This window comes from Numenius arquata, chromosome 1, assembly GCF_964106895.1.
Source record: "Numenius arquata chromosome 1, bNumArq3.hap1.1, whole genome shotgun sequence".
Taxonomy (NCBI): Eukaryota; Metazoa; Chordata; class Aves; order Charadriiformes; family Scolopacidae; genus Numenius; species Numenius arquata.
Window position 1 is genome coordinate 94,846,809 of NC_133576.1, and position 18,849 is coordinate 94,865,657.

At 35.3% G+C, this 18,849-nt stretch overlaps 1 protein-coding gene across 1 annotated transcript in view; it reads left to right on the forward strand.

The window, feature by feature from the left end:
• Nucleotides 1-18,849, forward strand: part of MYCBP2 (MYC binding protein 2) — a 197,842-nt gene that overhangs the window by 153,980 nt on the left and 25,013 nt on the right. The window contains exons 59-70 of the mRNA XM_074168975.1: nt 2,866-4,509; nt 5,846-6,015; nt 6,888-7,132; nt 7,824-8,001; nt 9,088-9,095; nt 9,675-9,832; nt 10,244-10,443; nt 11,511-11,660; nt 13,894-14,054; nt 14,678-14,834; nt 15,459-15,683; nt 16,318-16,383. Of these exons, the coding sequence (XP_074025076.1) occupies nt 2,866-4,509; nt 5,846-6,015; nt 6,888-7,132; nt 7,824-8,001; nt 9,088-9,095; nt 9,675-9,832; nt 10,244-10,443; nt 11,511-11,660; nt 13,894-14,054; nt 14,678-14,834; nt 15,459-15,683; nt 16,318-16,383 (3,362 nt within the window). The remainder of the gene's footprint in view (nt 1-2,865; nt 4,510-5,845; nt 6,016-6,887; nt 7,133-7,823; nt 8,002-9,087; nt 9,096-9,674; nt 9,833-10,243; nt 10,444-11,510; nt 11,661-13,893; nt 14,055-14,677; nt 14,835-15,458; nt 15,684-16,317; nt 16,384-18,849) is intronic.

Genomic DNA, 18,849 nt, shown 5'->3' on the forward strand with positions numbered 1-18,849 from the left:
CTGACACTGAATTATAATTTAACTAATTTAATTTAATAATTTAATAATAATTTAATTATTTAATAATTAATAAATTATAATATAACCATTCAGAGTTGCAGCAACTTGCCTGGATGCAGTCCTGAGTAACATGCTCTGACACGCTCTGGGTAATCCTGCTTCGGCAGGGGAGTTGGACTAGATGATCTTTATGGTCCCTTCCAACTCTAAAAATTCAGTGAAATTCAGTGAAACTTCACGATACCGGATCTAGCTATCTCTTTCTGCTTTGTAAACAGGAAGATGACTGTTAATCTAGTCTAATGACACCTGTTTTCAAACAATAGGCAAATGAAATATGGGAAAAGGTGAAAAAATATGTGGGGGGTTTTTTTGTTGACAGATTTTTTGTTTACAGTTTGCTACATGATTATGCATTTTTTCATTTTGGGGATTTTTTTTTTGTGCTGACAGTCTTAGAATGCTAATTTGAATTATTTACCTATATATGTGCAAGTCCAAGCCTTTTTTTTTTTTTAAATTATTATATGTTTTTAATTTCTGGAAGCTGCTGTTAAGCTATGCCTTTCATAAGCAGTTTTCTTCTAGAATGCTTTCCTGCTTCGTATTCACTAGTCATGCATATAATTTGGATCTGATACATTGCTGAATGGCTTGCAGTGTTTTATGTCCTCTAAGAAGATTATTGTCATCTTTCCATTATTTTTTTCTTTGTGAGGAATTCTGTAAAAGGTTCTATCTAGAGTATTTTCTCATCTGGCGGACCATAAATTCATCTTTTTTATTTGTTTGTTTCTGGGAAAATTGGGTATAAAGTAATTATAATTTACATTTCTGAATTCATATATCACAAAGTAGACATCTTAAAATAGCTCATCAGTAAAACTGGTGAACAACAGACCTGGCACGAGCAAAATGCTTGGACTGATATTTAGGAAACTTATTTTCTTTTTTCATTTAGCAAGAACAATCATTTTATAAACCGTGATGTACCATGCTATTTCTTCCTTTCCTCTTTCCCTTCCCTTCTCCCACCACCAAAAAAGTAATTATAGAATTCATAAGAAACAGGAATAAAGACAGATTAGACTCTCAAAATTTATTATGACGAAGTTTGAAATGTTCTCATTATATTCTACTGTTTACATTTGGCATATTGTTCCTGAATATAGACAAAATATTTCTTCTCTGCCGGGAGAAGTATGAACTTCTACCGTGTCCTATGTCTTGGGAAGCCAGGAGAGTACTCTAACCTTCAAGCTTGTTAAATATTCCAGTATAGGTATCCTTCACTTTTTCCTGTTGCTGTTTGTTTTATTATATGCTACTTAAATATGGAGGCAGCAAAATAATAATTGTTTTGTAACCCAAAGAAACATCTGCGTTGCTAGACTTTGCTCCAGAAAATACATTTGTTTTTAGTGTATTGTGAAAGGTAGCAGTAGGAAAAACTGAGATCACTCCATGCTTCTATTTATTTTCTAGCGTAGGGATAAGGCTTCATGATTAAGAACTGGAAGAAGTTGGTTCAGATCCCATAATGCAGAAGGAAGTAAACGCAGATTTCCCATCTTCTAGTACTTAAGGCACTGGCTAAAAGATGACTTCCTATCCTTTCTGTTTCATTAGAAATCAAGGTCCAAATCTGCAAATATTCTCTGATTAATTGAAACTTAGTTTTTTTAGCAAATAGTTGTTTCCCAAAAAAAAACCACGCCCAGACGAGTGGAAGTAACCTTTTAGTGTTAGTTCTAGTAACCTCTAGTTAGTCTAGTAACCTCTAGAGTAAAATAATCCAAAGTACCGTGACCTAATTCTACAAGCTTTACTAGAGCAGCTTCTTCATGTTTAACTAGTAAAACCTATTCAGATGAGAAGCACTTAACTATACGTTCACGACTTTGCAGTGTAATGCTTTTTGGAGAGACAGTTATATTTAATTCACAACTGGTACATTGCTTGCCAGTAGTTTCAATATTGCTTGTCTTAATTTTCAAAATACAATTCTACAAGAGAGACTGAGTGTGTTCACAGAATTAGTAGAAGCAGATTGCTTTAATGAGCTACTTATTTGCATATACTTGTTTTGTGTTTATATTAAGCTACACATAGTTTTTTATAGTTCTGTAGATTAATATATGTACAAATTCAATGTGCGTAGGAACAATAAATTAGTGTATCAAAATAAGAGGACATCATAGACCAGAGTTGATGGTTTAGCTTAGTGGCTGAAAAAGGTGGGGATTTTTTTAGTAGATTGTGTTCTGGAAGCAGAACACTGGTAGTTTCTGGTCTTAAAAAGGTGGATACCTCAGATAATCAATGTGAATAGTTTTCAGCATGTTTGTAAGCCTCTTATCCGATTTGCCTTATAGCTGTATTTACTTCGTACATTTCATGACATTTGAGCATTAAAGAAAATAAATCTGGTAATACATTTGATCTTTTTGCAAGTCTCTTGTTGCAGTCAGGCAGACACACATAGAGATAATAAATAAATAATCCTTGATTTCTGTTGCAACTGCAGTAAACTTAGTTAACTCCTGGCATTTTACATAAGGATGTAAATTGTGCTTCCTTTACTAGTGTTTTGTGGAACTAGTGAACTGAGCCTTTTGATACCTCCATAGTAGTGTTTTCTCTGTAAATATTTCCTAGCACTTGTTTATATGTATCTTTGGGAGAAGAAATGTATTGAAAATATTCTAGGGGAAAAGATTTCCCCTTATATTTCCTTTCATTTTGATGTGAACAGAAGCATGTGTTTGATTTATATCTTGTGTTCAGGTCTTTAATCCTTGTTTTGTGTTATTAAAGGTATCACTGCCAAAATATAATACTTTAATTATAAAATATACTAAACAGGTGACCGAATGAATTTCACGGGAGCTGCTAGACCCGTTTCTCCAGCAGGAAAATCAGACATGTCGTCAAAACACAGAGCTGACAGCAGGTCACCCAAGCTTGATGTGCGAATGAATAGAGCTGCTGCCGACCAGAAGAAACCTAGGAATACTGACGGCTTATCTGCCAGTGAGTCTCTTATGCTAAAATCAGATGCTGCAAAACTGCGATCAGACTCTCACAGCAGGTCTTTGTCTCCAAATCATAACACTTTGCAAACACTAAAAACCGATGGAAGAACGACTACTGGTCTGAGAGCTGAATCTCCAGGGCCAGGAACCCGGTCGTCTTCTCCCAAGACAAAGACACTTACAGCCGTTAGATCTGGTGCTAGTTCTCCACGATCCTCATCACCCCATGACAAAGCTCTACCTCAGAAAGCACCATCCCCTGTAAAAACAAAGCTTGATCCTCCTCGAGAACGCTCCAAATCAGATTCTTACACATTGGATCCAGACACCCTTCGCAAAAAGAAAGTACCGCTAACAGAACCCTTAAGGGGGAGGTCCACTTCTCCCAAACCAAAAATTATTGCAAAAGATGGAAAACCTGTTACAGAAACTGAAAATAGAGCTCCTTCCCCTCATGTAGTACAAGAAAATCTTCACAGTGAGGTAGTTGAAGTATGTACTTCAAGTACTTTAAAGACTAACAGCATTACAGATAGCACCTGTGAAGACAACACAGAATTCAGAACTCTGGATGATGGTTCTAATAAAGTTCATTTCAGCATAGGAAAAGCGCCACTGAAAGATGAGCAGGACATGAGAGCATCTCCAAAAGTGAGCCGTAAATGTGCTGGTAGGCACACAAGACCCAAAAAGGAAAAATCCAGCTTTCTCTTCAAAGGAGATGGCTCCAAGCCTGTAGAGCCTGCCAAGCAAGCGATGTCACCTTCGGTGGCAGAATGTGCTAGAGCTGTATTTGCTGCGTTTCTTTGGCATGAAGGAATAGTTCATGATGCTATGGCTTGTTCATCTTTTTTGAAGTTTAATCCAGAACTGTCCAAAGAGCATGCGCCAATACGAAGCAGTCTTACTCAGCCACCTGCAGAGGAAAAAGAAACCAAGTTGAAAAATAGACATTCATTGGAAATATCGTCTGCTCTTAACATGTTCAACATCTCACCTCATGGACCAGATATATCTAAAATGGGTAGCATCAATAAAAACAAAGTCCTCTCAATGTTAAAGGAACCACCTCTGCATGAAAAGTGCGAGGATGGAAAAACTGAAACTACCTCCTTTGAAACATCCAGTCATCACACGATGAAATCCAAGTCTCCTCTCCCATTAACGCTGCAGCACTTGGTAGCTTTCTGGGAAGATATTTCTTTAGCAACTATTAAAGCAGCTTCCCAAAACATGATTTTTCCAAGTCCGGGTTCTTGTGCGGTGTTAAAGAAGAAGGAAAGTGACAAAGATAACAAGAAAACCAAAAAAGAGAAAAAGAAAAAAGAAAAGGTTGAGACTAGGCCAAGGGGAAATCTTTTTGGCGAGATGGCTCAGCTTGCAGTGGGAGGACCTGAAAAAGACACCATCTGCGAGCTGTGTGGAGAATCCCATCCATATCCAGTGACTTACCACATGAGACAAGCTCATCCAGGTAAGATTACATATTTTTTTAATTGCCTTGTCCATCTGTTAAATATATTGCACACAGACATTTTGGTATTAGTTACTGTTATGAAAATGTTGGGCTGTCTTGTCTTAACATTTTAACACAGTTCACTATATAAGCTAAATTAAAACTTACACACGCTTACTTACAAATTATTTACACATGTGTATGTAATTTTAAGTAGTTACGGATCTAAGCTTTAAAGATGCTGAAGAAAGTTTTTAGAAACAAGGCCAAAATAATGAGCTGACTTTACAGTAGCTCTTCAGAAACATGCTATTTGTTACTCTTCAGGACTTGAAACATTGCTGAGAAAATTGGAAATAAAATAAAAAATACTATATTGGTTAATTAGAGTTTCTCTGTTGCCAAAAGATTTCTATTACTGTTCTACTGTGAAGAGTAGAAAAGTTTTATTTATCTGTTGTGTCAGCACAGGGTATCAGTGAATCTATTTTTTTTTGCTTTAAAATGTGTCTTAAAAAACAAAATCCAGTCCGAGTCTCTAGACAATTTATATTGTAAAATACAACCTGAGTCTGCTATTTTGTCTCTTTTTGGGGGTCCCTGATTTTTTTTTCAGGAGTTTCTTTAATTTTAGGAAAACGAGGTAAACCAGTGCTAGGTAGACATTATTTTAGGTAGTCAACTGAGTTAAAAAAATAGGTAAGTTGCGATTTCTTTAGAAAAGGGATCACTAATAGAAGGGTTTAGCTACAATATAGCTAGTAATAAGTAGCCTTGTTAAAGACAAAATTATTTCTGTGTTTTCTAGCTTGTAAACATAAGTATTTTTCCAGTTAGTGAATTTCAGGCTGATATTGTATGTGCTCATTTTTGCACTATATGTGAAGTTAAAGCAAAATTAAGGAGCCTTATTATTCAGCAGTTATCAATGCCCTGAATCTCTGTGAGAAACAGTAATTGGCAAAGGAATGCACTTCATTCATTTTTAAGCTTTGTTAGACAGGGGGTATGTTTTTTATGTTTGTTAAATTTTAGATAATTCTGGCTAACGTAATACTGACCTTACCGTCACTTAGCTGTCTGAGCAGGGAGCTGTTAATGCTTTGGACAAATTCGTAATAAAAACTTGAAAACTACAGTGTGTTTGGATTCTTGGGGATACTGGCGGGACACGTGGATATGCACCTTGTTTTTTAATCAGTGCAGAGATATACAGAAAAGGAGAAAATTAGGCAAGGAAAAGACAAGCGTCTTCCTTACCCCTCTCCATCTCTCCTTTACAGTAATAAGTAATATAATAATAATCCTTCTTTTGAAATAACTTTTTTTTTTTTCATCTTTTTCCCTGATGTAGGTTGTGGCCGTTATGCCGGTGGCCAAGGTTATAATAGCATTGGGCACTTTTGTGGAGGTTGGGCTGGTAATTGTGGCGATGGTGGTATTGGAGGAAGCACTTGGTATTTGGTTTGTGATCGATGCAGAGAAAAATATCTCCGTGAAAAACAAGCAGCAGCAAGAGAGAAGGTATTTTTATCTGTTCCTCATATGTTTAACTCTCTCTCTTGTTTAATAGTACTGTGTTCACAACTTGAAAATAAGGTAGGGCCAGTTTAAAAAATTTGGCGTTTTGGAATATCCACTTATGTCATTGACAGGTTTAAAACAGTAAGAGAGAAACCTTGCTGATTACTTCTAACCAGGTTTCTTCCCTTCAGAGGGTAGTGTTTTCAAATTTTTAAAGTAATTCTTTTTTTTTTTTTAATCGCAATACAACTGCAGCATTGTAATAGTACGTAATTTTGTTGATATGTCAGTTTATTTAACTTGGAATTCTGTTTTATTTGTTTACTGAAATATGAGTACTGTTTTAACTTTATATGTTTCTTTTCTTTAATCATCTTAATCATCCACATCATTGGATACAGATGCCAAACCCTGGGCAAACTAGAATAATTTTTGATGGGAACAGTACAAAAGAGGGTGTTCGTACATTGGTCTTCCATAACCAGTTTCAGATTCTTGCTTAAAGCATACAAATACGTTGAGGTTTTTAGATAAACAGAACAATGCTAATTTACCTTTATTTTTGAAACTAAATTTGTTGAAAAATTTTTGCACACAAAATTCATCCTGAGGCAAACATCAAAACTTTAAGCTGTTTATTAAAAGATTGCAAAGTTATAATAGAGGTGCCATTTTGCAATAGAAGACTTTTTATAACAGGAAGAATCAAGCAACTTTAGTATATGTGACATTGACAGCTCTTCCTGTATAATTTAGTATAGTTATACAGGTATAATTTAAACTATACCTTTTATAGTATAATTTAGTATTTTTATAGTATAATTTAGTATAATTTAAGTATAATTTAAATGTACCTTTGAAAATTTCTTTAGATTAAACAGTCTAGGAGAAAACCAATGCAAGTTAAGACTCCTCGTGCCTTGCCAACTATGGAAGCTCATCAAGTGATTAAAGCCAATGCACTGTATTTGCTGTCACTGAGTAGTGCTGCTGAGCCTAGTATTCTCTGCTATCACCCTGCAAAAACATTCCAATCTCAACTTCCCAGTGTCAAAGAAGGAATTTCTGAAGACTTTCCCATTAAAATGCCATGTCTCTATCTACAGACTTTAGCAAGGTAATTAAAGGAAGTTTATGAGTATTGATATTAATACTCACCTATTTACAGCGTTGGATAAAAATGTGTGTATAAAGTAAACTAAAACTTACATAGAAAAATACGTATTCTCCTGATTCTTTATTATCTCTGTTCTTATTTCTCTTCCATCTCTATGATCTTGCTCAATTTCTTCGACTGTATTTTCTCCAAGGGTCTAATAAGCCCTGAGTAGCTTTTGGATGCTAAATATTTTTTAACAACAGTTTAGTTTCTGTCCAAAGAATTTAAAATTTCCTGGCAAGTTTAACTTAGTGTGTTAGTAGCAGACATATGTGCTGCTTTTCTCTCTTCACAGTTAAAAATAGTAAGAAGGAAACCAGAGGACTTGTGCTTGCTTGGTATTTCTAAGTAGATTTCACTGCAGTGTCTCATGTTTACGATGGATAGACATTTGGGCCTAAAATACAGAATGAAAATTCCTAATGAAAATATTAAAGCAAAGGGTGATCCCCACTCCCTGTTGGTTGAAAATGCTATTATATTTTCCACTTGTGGAAATATATGCCTTATTATATGCCTAAATGCCTTAGGTAAGGAGTAAATTAATAGCGTTGGCTGGCTAAATGTATTGGCAAAGCGCTGTTGTCTATGTGTGCATTTCAGGAACTTGCAATCCTTAATCCTAATTTTAAGATCTCATCTGATGTAGGCATCATCATGAAAATTTTGTTGGGTACCAGGATGACAACCTCTTCCAGGACGAGATGAGGTACCTGCGCTCAACATCAGTACCTGCACCATACATCTCAGTTACCCCTGATGCAAGCCCTAATGTCTTTGAAGAGCCAGAGAGTAACATGAAATCTATGCCCCCAAGGTACTTCCTTGTAATTCTAAGTACTACAAACAAATCCTAAAGCATTAGCATAACACCAATATTTTTTTTTTAAAAAAAAAAGGAAAATATAGCTGCAGTTAAGTAGCTAAAGTATCAGATCAGCCCAGATCGATCTCTGAAATGGCAGCAAAAAAGCCAAAAACTTACGAAGCTGTAGTTAGAAAAATATCTTCAGTGAATCACGGCATATCAGGTGTATTTTCAGCCATTAGCAATGCAAGTTTGCAAATCGGATTTGAGACTTTTAACTGTATTGCATACCAGTTGCTTCTCTCTAGAAAGGTCTTGGTTTTACAACCTAAATATGAAAAAAAGTTCAGAAACTGATAAGGACTGTTAGCATACCTCAGGGAATTTTATCCATAGTCCTTACTTCAGGCCTGCTTATTTCCCCATAGAGACAAATAGAATTTTTCCAGAATCTGCAGAACTGAAGAAGTGATCTGAAAAGCAATGGTTCGAGGACCGTAGCTGTTGTGAACTCCTTGGAAATGTAGCATTTTTTTCCCCTATTCTTTAACGCAACTGACTAGTGCAGATTGATGGCCTTTTTTGAAAGAAAGTAGCTGTTATCCTGCTTTCAGGATTTCATTCTGAAGGGAAGTTTGAACAAGAGGGAGTTTCATTACCCTACATTTTTTCAAAGCAAATGTTGCTGCTTCTTTCTGTGGGAAGTTAAAGTGTTACTGAAGAAATGACAACTTAATGCTATACAGGACCAAGAGTGCTAGATGATTTCTGTCAGGTTAAACTAGTTTCTTATCTCATTAAGTTTATTATGATCTAAATCAAGGAATTACAGAGGTTTTGTTTTGCCAGTGGAAAAAAAAAAAGACGACTCTTACTGTTACTTAATAATAGTTTGGAATCAGCTTTAGATGCTTGGTGTTTTCAGATGTCAAATAGTGATTCCTCATATTATAATGAGGATGTAATGAAGAGAAAACTTGCTTTTAATCTGTTTTTATTTCAATCTGTTATATTTTATACTGACTGCAAAAACAGTTTATTGGAATACTACAATCTACAATGTAGTCTTTTCAGAAATAGAACTTTTCTAACAAAACTCCTTAAGAGTGCATCGTATTGGTATATTCCTTTATTAAAACTGTGGACACCATGGTCTCCTGAGGCCTATAGGGACAGCATAAGCTCGAAGTTCTTCTCCAGACTGTAAGAAGTCCACTGAAGGTAAGGAGTAAAACCCGTCAGAGGCATAGCCGTAGCAATTGAAAATTGGCTTTAAGGCTAATGATGTTAGAAACTTCTACTTCACCTGAAGTTTGAAATTTCAGTTGGCTTGCATATTAAAAATTCACTCCATAGATGTTTTCACGTGCATTCTCAGGGCAAATTTGGTCTGAAACTTTAATTCAGGCATGATCTGAATGTTTGTATTCTCTCAAAAAAAATACCTAAATTATTGGAACTTTACCATGTACATCATTACATTTGTTTATAAAGCACTTGCATGCTTTTTCACCATATGTAATTCTAATACGTGTTCCTTTTTTTTCCAGCATTTAAACAGTTCTTAGGTACATAAGACAAACTTTCATTGTCATTATGAAATGCATGTGTCGTTATTTAATATTTATGTATAATTCAAGTACTCTCTACATATTCATTAATGGGTCTATAACTTCCCTGATTTCTTTGTAGCTTGGAAACCAGTCCAATAACAGACACAGATCTTGCGAAGCGTACGGTCTTTCAAAGATCATATTCAGTTGTTGCATCAGAATATGACAAACAGCACTCAATTTTGCCAGCGCGTGTGAAGGCAATCCCTAGGAGACGAGTCAATAGTGGGGATGCGGGTAAGAGCACAGACATCAGAAGCAGTGAAAAAATATTCAAGGATATGGCATTGGATTTGCAATCCTTGGAAACTGTAGACAAATATGCATTTTTCTAAATACATGTAATGGCTTTTATTTCTATTTATTAATAAACACTAGCTGTTTGTTAATCCGCACAGTAGACAGCTCAGGAATTACTGCGGTTCCGAAAATTGTGGTGCATCTTTTATGCTTGATTTAAGTGTTAAAGTGGTATTTTCTTTCTCAATTGAAACATCATTTTTCCACATGGCTTATTTTAACACATTTTTCTCATAGAAAAAACAAACAAAAATACAAGTTGCTCTATTGTTTTTTATTTTTACTGTGGCTGTAAAATTAAAAATCACAAAGAATCTAATGCACACGTATTTTTATGCTTTTGAATAGAAGTGGGGTCCTCTCTCCTGAGACATCCATCTCCTGAACTTTCTCGGTTAATCTCCGCCCACAGCTCTCTTTCCAAAGGAGAGAGAAATTTCCAGTGGCCAGTATTGGCATTTGTAATCCAGCATCACGATCTGGAAGGACTTGAAATAGCAATGAAACAAGCCTTACGGAAATCTGCTTGCCGAGTCTTTGCCATGGAGGTATTAATGTACTAATGGATCTTTTATGATTAGAAGACGATGTTTGCAAATTCTGTCTCAGATTTTTTTAAAGAATTTTTATATAGATTAAAAAAAAAAATATTTTGTGACCTGCAGTAAACCTATCCAAAAAATTCACTTGTATTATTAACTCCAGAAGTTATGAATACAAAAGTATTATCTGTAAACCTTCTTCAGTAGTGTATCTGTTGTGTAGAAAATATGATAAAAGAGTATTATTAAGGTTGCAAAAATCAATTATACTGTTTTCTCCTCATTTAATATCTTCCTGGTCTTACTTGCCATTCCTTTTTCAAAGGAAAGGTCAATTGCTTCAAAAGCTGCAAGAGGCATCCTCATTGAGGCCAATTTTTTTTTTTTATTTTGGCTAAGTTTTAGTACAGTTTCTTCTGAACTTGTGTACAGCATAGGTATTTCTCGAGTATTTGTAACGTGAAAATACAGGTGGATTTTTCCAGATAAAATAAAAAACACACCTCTGTTGTTAAGCATCACCCATCAAATTTCCAAACATCAAGGTGCAAAAGTATTGCAGCTTTTAGAAGAATATGAGAATGTTACAATTTTTAAACTTTTTTTTTTTCCCCACTATGTTGACTTTTTTGGAAGCAGTTGAATTGTTTTGATTAATTCAGTCAATGGCAGAGACCAAACAAGGAAACCAAATCTCAGCCTCCCGAGTTCTAAATTCAAAAGAATCTTTACTTCATTAACCAATTTGAATAGTAAGGAGTGCTGCCACCTCATCCTGTAATAATCTCTGAAAATACATAAGAACTTTGCTTTTTCATCCTTAAAGCTTTTCTCAAAGAACTTATTTTTGTGTACGGTGTTCATGAATTACTTCGCTATGTCCCCTGTAATGAAGTTGTCATTTTAATAAACTGTTATAGCTACAGAGCAATGTGTCTTTCTTGAAGACCTCTGCATTATTATTTGCCTGTCCAAAAGCATCAGTGAACCTCCTTACATAAATGGTTTAAGAAATTATTTTACTCCAGGTTTGCTTAACCAACTGATAACTCCTTGTGTGTATTTTATTTTAGGCTTTCAACTGGCTTCTTTGTAATGTCATTCAAACAACTTCTCTTCATGATATTTTGTGGCATTTTGTGGCTTCCCTAACTCCTGCACCTGTAGAGCCCGAAGAAGAGGAGGATGAGGAAAATAAATCAAATAAAGAAAATGCAGAACAAGTAAGTGAGGTTCAGCATTCCTTTTGTAAATTCAGTATCTCTTTTGATTCTGTAGCCAATTTAGAAATATTTTATTATGCATAAAAACAAAAACAAAACTCAAACAAAACAAAAAACCAAAACAACAACAAACCACCTTAATCTTCTCTCTGTGAAACAAGAGCTTAATTATGGAATGAAAATTCTTAGTCTTAAATTGTAGTTGAAATCTTGTGATAGTTATAGATAAATTATTTTTTCTTCTGAAATTGCCAGAATTACAGTCTTTTAATGCATTATTTTTGTAAGTCTTCATGGGAAAGAAGGGGAAAAACAAAAAGCACAAGCACATTGCTAATCCAGTAACAAATAAATTTGCTGTTTGCTTTTTCTTCTTCCTTTGCCTCCCAAAAAGAACAGGGAAAAGAGAAAATATTTTTCAGAGACGTTTTGTTGTTCAGTCTGCTGTGTCTGTCAGTGCTTTAAGAAAAGTCTATAGTTAATTCTGGAAATCTGTAGTTAATTTAAGTAGTTAACTATATCAAAATAATTATGTATATATATATAAAAGTAAATATATATACAGTAAAATAGTTAATTTAGTGATTTTTAAGAAACATCTATAGTTCTGAAAATGTAGCGTGTAAAATGATATAGTCCAACATATCACTCTTCCAGAAGGTATCTTCATACAATCTCTTCTAGGTTTAGCTCTGTTTGTTATCATGTCCACAATGAATAGCTCAAGAAATCAGGCTAGTACTGTTAGTAAATCAGGTGTCCCGGTTTGAAGTAAAACAGAACCAATTTTCTGTTCTGTAATTTTACGTTTTAGCTAGGCCTCTTCTAGCTCTCTGAAATTAACGGCGTATTGTGGAGAAAACTGCTCGTTCTCAGAATGATAAGACCAGGGTAATTTTTATCACTTCAAATTTAATCCAGCTTTGAAATGCAACATTTTGAAATCACTCTTTTCAGCACTGCAGCCCTGGTACATTGCTACAGTTGTTTACTAAACAGCTGTAATCTTATCCTGAATTTTATGTGAGATATCAATTTTTCCATGTTACTGTATCAACATGGAGATCTATAATTCTACTTACTTATTTTCAAGTGTGCCAAATTATTGTATATATACATTAAAGCTGATTTGCAGTAGCTCTGTGCATTGTATTCTGAGTATTCATTCTGTGGTTGGCTCCAACAATTTTCTGCCTTCTAATAACTTCACCTGCTACATCCAAAGCATTGCTAGAGTGACGGAAACGTGTTCCCACTGGTCCTTAGGCTGTTGGTCAGCCTCCAAAATAAGAACCTTTACTATATAAAAGAATAAACAAATATCGTCTCAGCTGTAGTTTGCATAATTACAGACTGAAAGATAAAGCACTTTAGAAAGGAATGTGTTAAAATATGCAACTTCTGCTCTGGTGGGAACGCTACTGCTCTTTTGATATAATGAAGGAAGGACTTAAAAAATTCCCCTTGGTCACTTGGCTACGATGAATAATTTTATGGCCTACAAGAAACTGGCAACGGGTTTTCAGCTAGTTGTTAAATACCATTCAGGTGATGCATACTCAAATCACAACATCTTCGTTTGATTGTTTGATCATATGATAAAAATACTCATGTAAATATACATACACAATGTAATAAATCCAGGGCAGTTTAGTGCTTTTCCACAACTGGGATTCATTTCCTTATGTGAAATATTTTTACATATTCTTTTAATATGCTGGGAGAGGGTGAGAATTCCCAGTGATGAATTCTGTAAAAATAGGGGATGGGGATCTAGAACCGTAAATGTTCTAACGCATAAGATGTATGTTTGAGGGCAATGTCCTTGCTAAAGCAAAACAAAAAGCAAGAATTACTAAACTGCAGAGGAGACGGGTGAAGCAAGTTTGTTATGCCTGGCTTTTGCTTCTCAAAAAAGTTGTTATGAACAGCTGGAATGTGGTTGTGGGTTTTTTTTTTCTATTTTATTTGTTTTCAAATTATTGCAGTGTATAGATTCACATATTTAAATATGTGGTAGTATACAGTATAATTCCCAAATTCCTTGTTTGGTGTTCGCGTGTAACTTGTTACTGTCAAAATTTTCTGACAGGAACTGCTTGAAGTTCACATTCATTATAGGATTGTTGCAGTTATTCTTAAACCAAATATCATAAATGTTTTTATTTCTATTTATTTAACCTTTTTTTCTCTGAAAGTCTGTTAACAACATACAAATGGCTTTACATCTTAGGAAAAAGACACGAGAGTATGTGAACATCCTCTGTCAGATATAGTGATTGCTGGCGAAGCAGCTCACCCATTACCCCACACTTTCCATCGCCTTCTCCAGACAATCTCTGATCTTATGATGTCTCTTCCCAGTGGAAGTGCATTACAGCAAATGGCCTTAAGGTAAGCCCAAATTGAGAAAACTCTGAAAAGGCTGGAAACGTTGTAACGTTATAGATTTAAAAGATTTTTGCAATGTAGATAGGAAGTTTGAAACAATTTTATGTGCCTGTGTGAAAAGGAATGTGTCTGCCCTTATGCATAGGAAAGTTTTATGTTAAACATGTAAGTATGTGTTTATACATATAAATTCTAGTATAAAAAAACTTTGTAGAGAAAAATGTATTTGCTCTTAAATTCTGTACTGCATCCACTGTGGGGAAAAAAAAACCATATTGTTGAATGATACGGTACTATCTGTGTGTATGTGCATGGTAGCGTAATATCTTTTGCTCAGAAATCTGTCACCCGAATATTATCCTTAAGCTGTTTGAAATTTTTCCTGTGTATCTGTCTCGGAGATACAAATTGCGTAATAATGATTCTATTCACTGCTAAAATTCTAAGAAAAGTTTACTCCTGCCTTCCTCAAAATGATACGTAGAAACACTTAAGATCCTCTAAAAATGTTAAGTTAAAGGTTTATAGAAAATACTTTGAGAAGCAAAAATGTGATTAATTCCACTGGTAGATTATGTCTTTTAAAAAATATTCAGAATTTCAAAGTCCATTAAATGTGTTTTCAGGTGCTGGAGTCTCAAATTCAAACAATCTGATCACCAGTTCCTGCACCAGAGCAATGTTTTTCATCATATCAACAATATTTTGTCTAAGTCTGATGATGGGGACAGTGAAGAGAGTTTCAGTATCAGTATTCAGTCTGGTTTTGAAGTCATGAATCAGGCAAGTATTACACCTCTCTTTCAGAAGCAGAGATTGGTTGTGAACAGCCTGTACTTCCTATGATCACTGTGTTGGAATTAAAACATTCTTTATTGCAAAGTCATGCTTCCTTTGTGTATCTCAGTTTGGGATCTTGCTGCTGATATTCAGGTTCTCATATTTAGCTTTAGACGTTCAAATATTGACCCTTGGACTTTATATCAAGTACGATGTTTTGGGGAGGCGAAGGGGCTCTTAAGAGCTCATTTAATTAATTCGTTTGGTTCTTTGAGTTAGTTCCATTTTTAAATGCTGTGTACTTCCAGTTCTTACTTGCTTATTTATCTTTTTTCTTCTGTTATTCTGAGGAGCACAAATTAATGCTCCTGATGAATACCTTTAAAGTGTTTTCTTCCATTTATTAATGCATTTAGGCATTTACTAATATATTCAGCTGCTAGCTGTTAATACTCCCTTCAGTTTAAAGGGCTGAATAATTTGAACTCATAAATTACAGATTTCTTCTTTAATTCAGAGAGCATATTCCTCAGAACAGAAATGTCTGTATGGTTTTACAAATTGTACATAATGCCTGTATTTGGGCTTATTTTCAGATATTTTAAATATTTTGATTTGTTTTCACAGGAACTGTGTATAGTGGTTTGTCTGAAAGACCTAACCAGCATTGTTGACATTAAAACCTCAAGCCGACCTGCCATGATCGGTAGTTTAACAGATGGGTCTACAGAAACGTTCTGGGAGTCAGGAGATGAGGATAAAAACAAAACTAAAAACATCACAATCAACTGTGTGAAAGGAATCAATGCACGTTATGTGTGTGTCCACGTAGACAATTCCAGAGATCTTGGGGTAAGTGGAAGATGAAATGAAATGTCTCTGAACATGCATAGTCAAAATTGTATATGTTTATCAGTCAAGAACCACCATTTCCGTTGTCCAGTTCCAGTTTGTAATTCTAAATCAGAAGCTCACATTTCAGAGGTAAAGTTTCAAATTCCTGTGTTTTGAAAGCAGTACCTGATGTGATCAAACCAGTCCAACTAAATTTGCAGTTTGCATGAACCTAAGAGTGGGAAACTTAATTCTCAGTGGCATGTTCAATTTCAGATGCATTTTCAACCATTTAATTATTTCATAAGTTACTTTTCCTGCACACAATTTCTGTAGAAACATTCAAATAAGGAGCTTTCATAAAATCCAAACTGTTTTCTAGATTTACTATATTCATGCTTATTGGTCTGTACAGTAATGTTACAAATGTAACTTTATTTCCTCTACAGCTTTTAATACAAGCAACAAATTACATTTTTTTGAGAGTTGTGCTTTGGAGTTCTTTGTCCTTGGTTTTGATAATTTTTAAATTTTTTTTTCATAATGAAACAACTTGGCTCTCTTTTATGTATTTATTCTCTTAATGTGTAAGAAATAGTCAGAAAGGTCCTCAGTTGAAGTGTTTTGTTCTTATTTTGCTTGTCTGTTGCAGAACAAAGTGACTTCAATGACCTTCCTAACTGGCAAGGCAGTAGAAGATCTCTGCAGAATAAAGCAGGTAAACATTTTAACAGTTGACATGGAAAAATTGCCATCGTTTTTTGGCTGCGTATATTAGAGATTCTTCCTAAGCAAATAATTTCCATTTCTCTTGGTAGATAAATTATTTTACAAATATCAGGCACCATAATATTCTTGGAAAATACTGCATTATTGATGAAAGAATTCAGTCATATATACTGAATATTGATCAAGTTTTCACTCTTTTAATGAAACAGAGCAGGGTAATATGAAATGTTCCTTAGATATTTTTTTTTAATTACTGCAGCTGAAAAAATAAGTGATCATGTAGAAAGTTTCCAAAAAAGACTGTTCAGGTTGCATTTTAGAAGGTCCAACAAGCTGTTTGATTTCTTTTAGTCTACTTTTATCTAGATATACCTGAAATAATTGCATTAAGTAGCATTATACGTTGTTAGATATTCTGACGCCTGCCTGGCTTTGTAGTGTTGCGCTGTCATTGCCTACTACCTGCTTCATGGAATCGTTTTTCATTAGAGAAATGCAGCTTAAGAGTTAGCAGAAGTAGAATGCCGTGAGAAAGGAGAAAATAAATCCTTCACCCTCAACACAAGGTTTTTCTAGTTAGATGGTCTAATATGCTTTTATAGCACACATTTTGCCCTGTCATTTTAGTTCTCAACTTCAAGTAGCTGGAGACTTCTGTCTGGAGACTCAGGTTCAGAATGGTATTTAGTCTTTGTACTTCTGTTGCCAAGCCAAATGATAGATCCATGTATTTCACACAGAGAACAACGTTTTGTATTTTGACAATGTGACCCGTTGAAGATACTTGAGATTTCAAGCAGGCAGTTACCATTTTGGGCTCAAAAATTTATTATTTGGATTATCGACAGTGGCAAAAATGTTCAAGAAGCAGCACTGTCTTATTTCAGAGAGGTGGTTTCCTTTTCTCTACCTCTTATCCTCAGAGAGCATTTAAGGCAAAGATACAGCTCCAAAAGATGTTACAAGTCTTGAAGAAACAAAACTGTGGTCCAGTGGGCTCATACTAAACAGTGAAGAGTGAGTGTGTATATATGTAGAGAGTTACAAAGTTTGTGTGTGTGTGTGTATTTCTCTGTGAGTCTATATGTAGATAGAAAATACAGATGGACACACACCCTCCTCTTGGAAAATTCTTTTTTTTGTGAGAAGACTGACTTGGTATGCCTGGCTGTCCAGCTAAATAAGGGACGACCACGACAGAGCTCAGGCACTGGGCATGTGATCACCCATACAGCTTGTTAGCTTGCTCCCTGGCCTGGTTTCTGTCCGCTCAAACACAGTGCCCAGGCGTTTTTCCAGGGATGGTTCCCTCCCAGAAGACACGTGGGACTCTTTGCTGAACCATCCTCTGATACTTCTCCAACAGGTTGTTTTGTTTTTTTTTTTTTCAATCTTCAAACACACCCACGTATTATCCCCTAACTCACGCTCAGCCTGTCTCACGGTATTTAAAAAAAAATTAAAAGAAGTCAGTGTTGTCTGCTTTAGCACAGCTCAGTGCAGATGCTGGGAATAAGCGTAGGAATGGGAAAGAAGGAATATTAATTAGCTTGACTATAAATAAGCCTTATGGATATGAGAGAAGGCTCATTCAGCTGAGGGCCAAGTATAACTTAGGCCCACTCAGGCTGCTCTGAGCAGTGATGCAAGCACTGCACCCAAACAGTTCTTGGCTTCCAGAACTGACCTCGCAGTTTAAATCATATAACATTATTTACATTCCTTTTTTTAAACCATATTTATCTTGAAATGAACTTAATTTGATACAGTTCATCTCGTTTTTACGATTATTAAGTCCTACATCTCTACAACTACCTGAAAGGAGGTTGTAGAGAGGTGGGTGTTGGCCTCTTCTCCCAAGGGAATAATGACAGGACCAGAGGAAATGGTCTGAAGTTGGGGCAGGGGAGGTTTCGATTAGATATTAGGAAGAATTACTTTACTGAGAGAGTGGTCAGGCACTGGAACAGCCTGCCCAGGGAGGTGGTGGAGTCACCATCCCTGGAGGTATTGAAGAAACGTGTAGACATGGCACTTCAGGGCATGCTCTAGTGCCCGAGATTGTTGGTTTGTGTCTGTTTGTGGGTGGGGTGGTGTGTGGTTGTGGGCGTTTGTTTTGGTTTGGTTTTGGTGTTGGTGTTCTGGGATTTTTTGGAGTGTGTTGTTTTTGTTTTCTTTCTTTTTTGTTTCTTTTTTTGTTTTTTTTGTTTTTTGTTAGTTGGACTCGATGATCTTCAAAGGTCCCATCCAACCAAAAATATTCTGTGATTCTGTGATCTCTCGATAAGGATATCAGACACTGAATTCCACAGATTTACAATTTCTTTGGCAGGGTTTATGTGAATAGGGATTAAATAACTACTGATAATTGTGTGTTATCATTTCAGTTAAATTATGGCAGCTTTTTTTTTAACTAAAAGTAGTGAGCAAATATTAGTTCAAAGTGGTTTTTTGA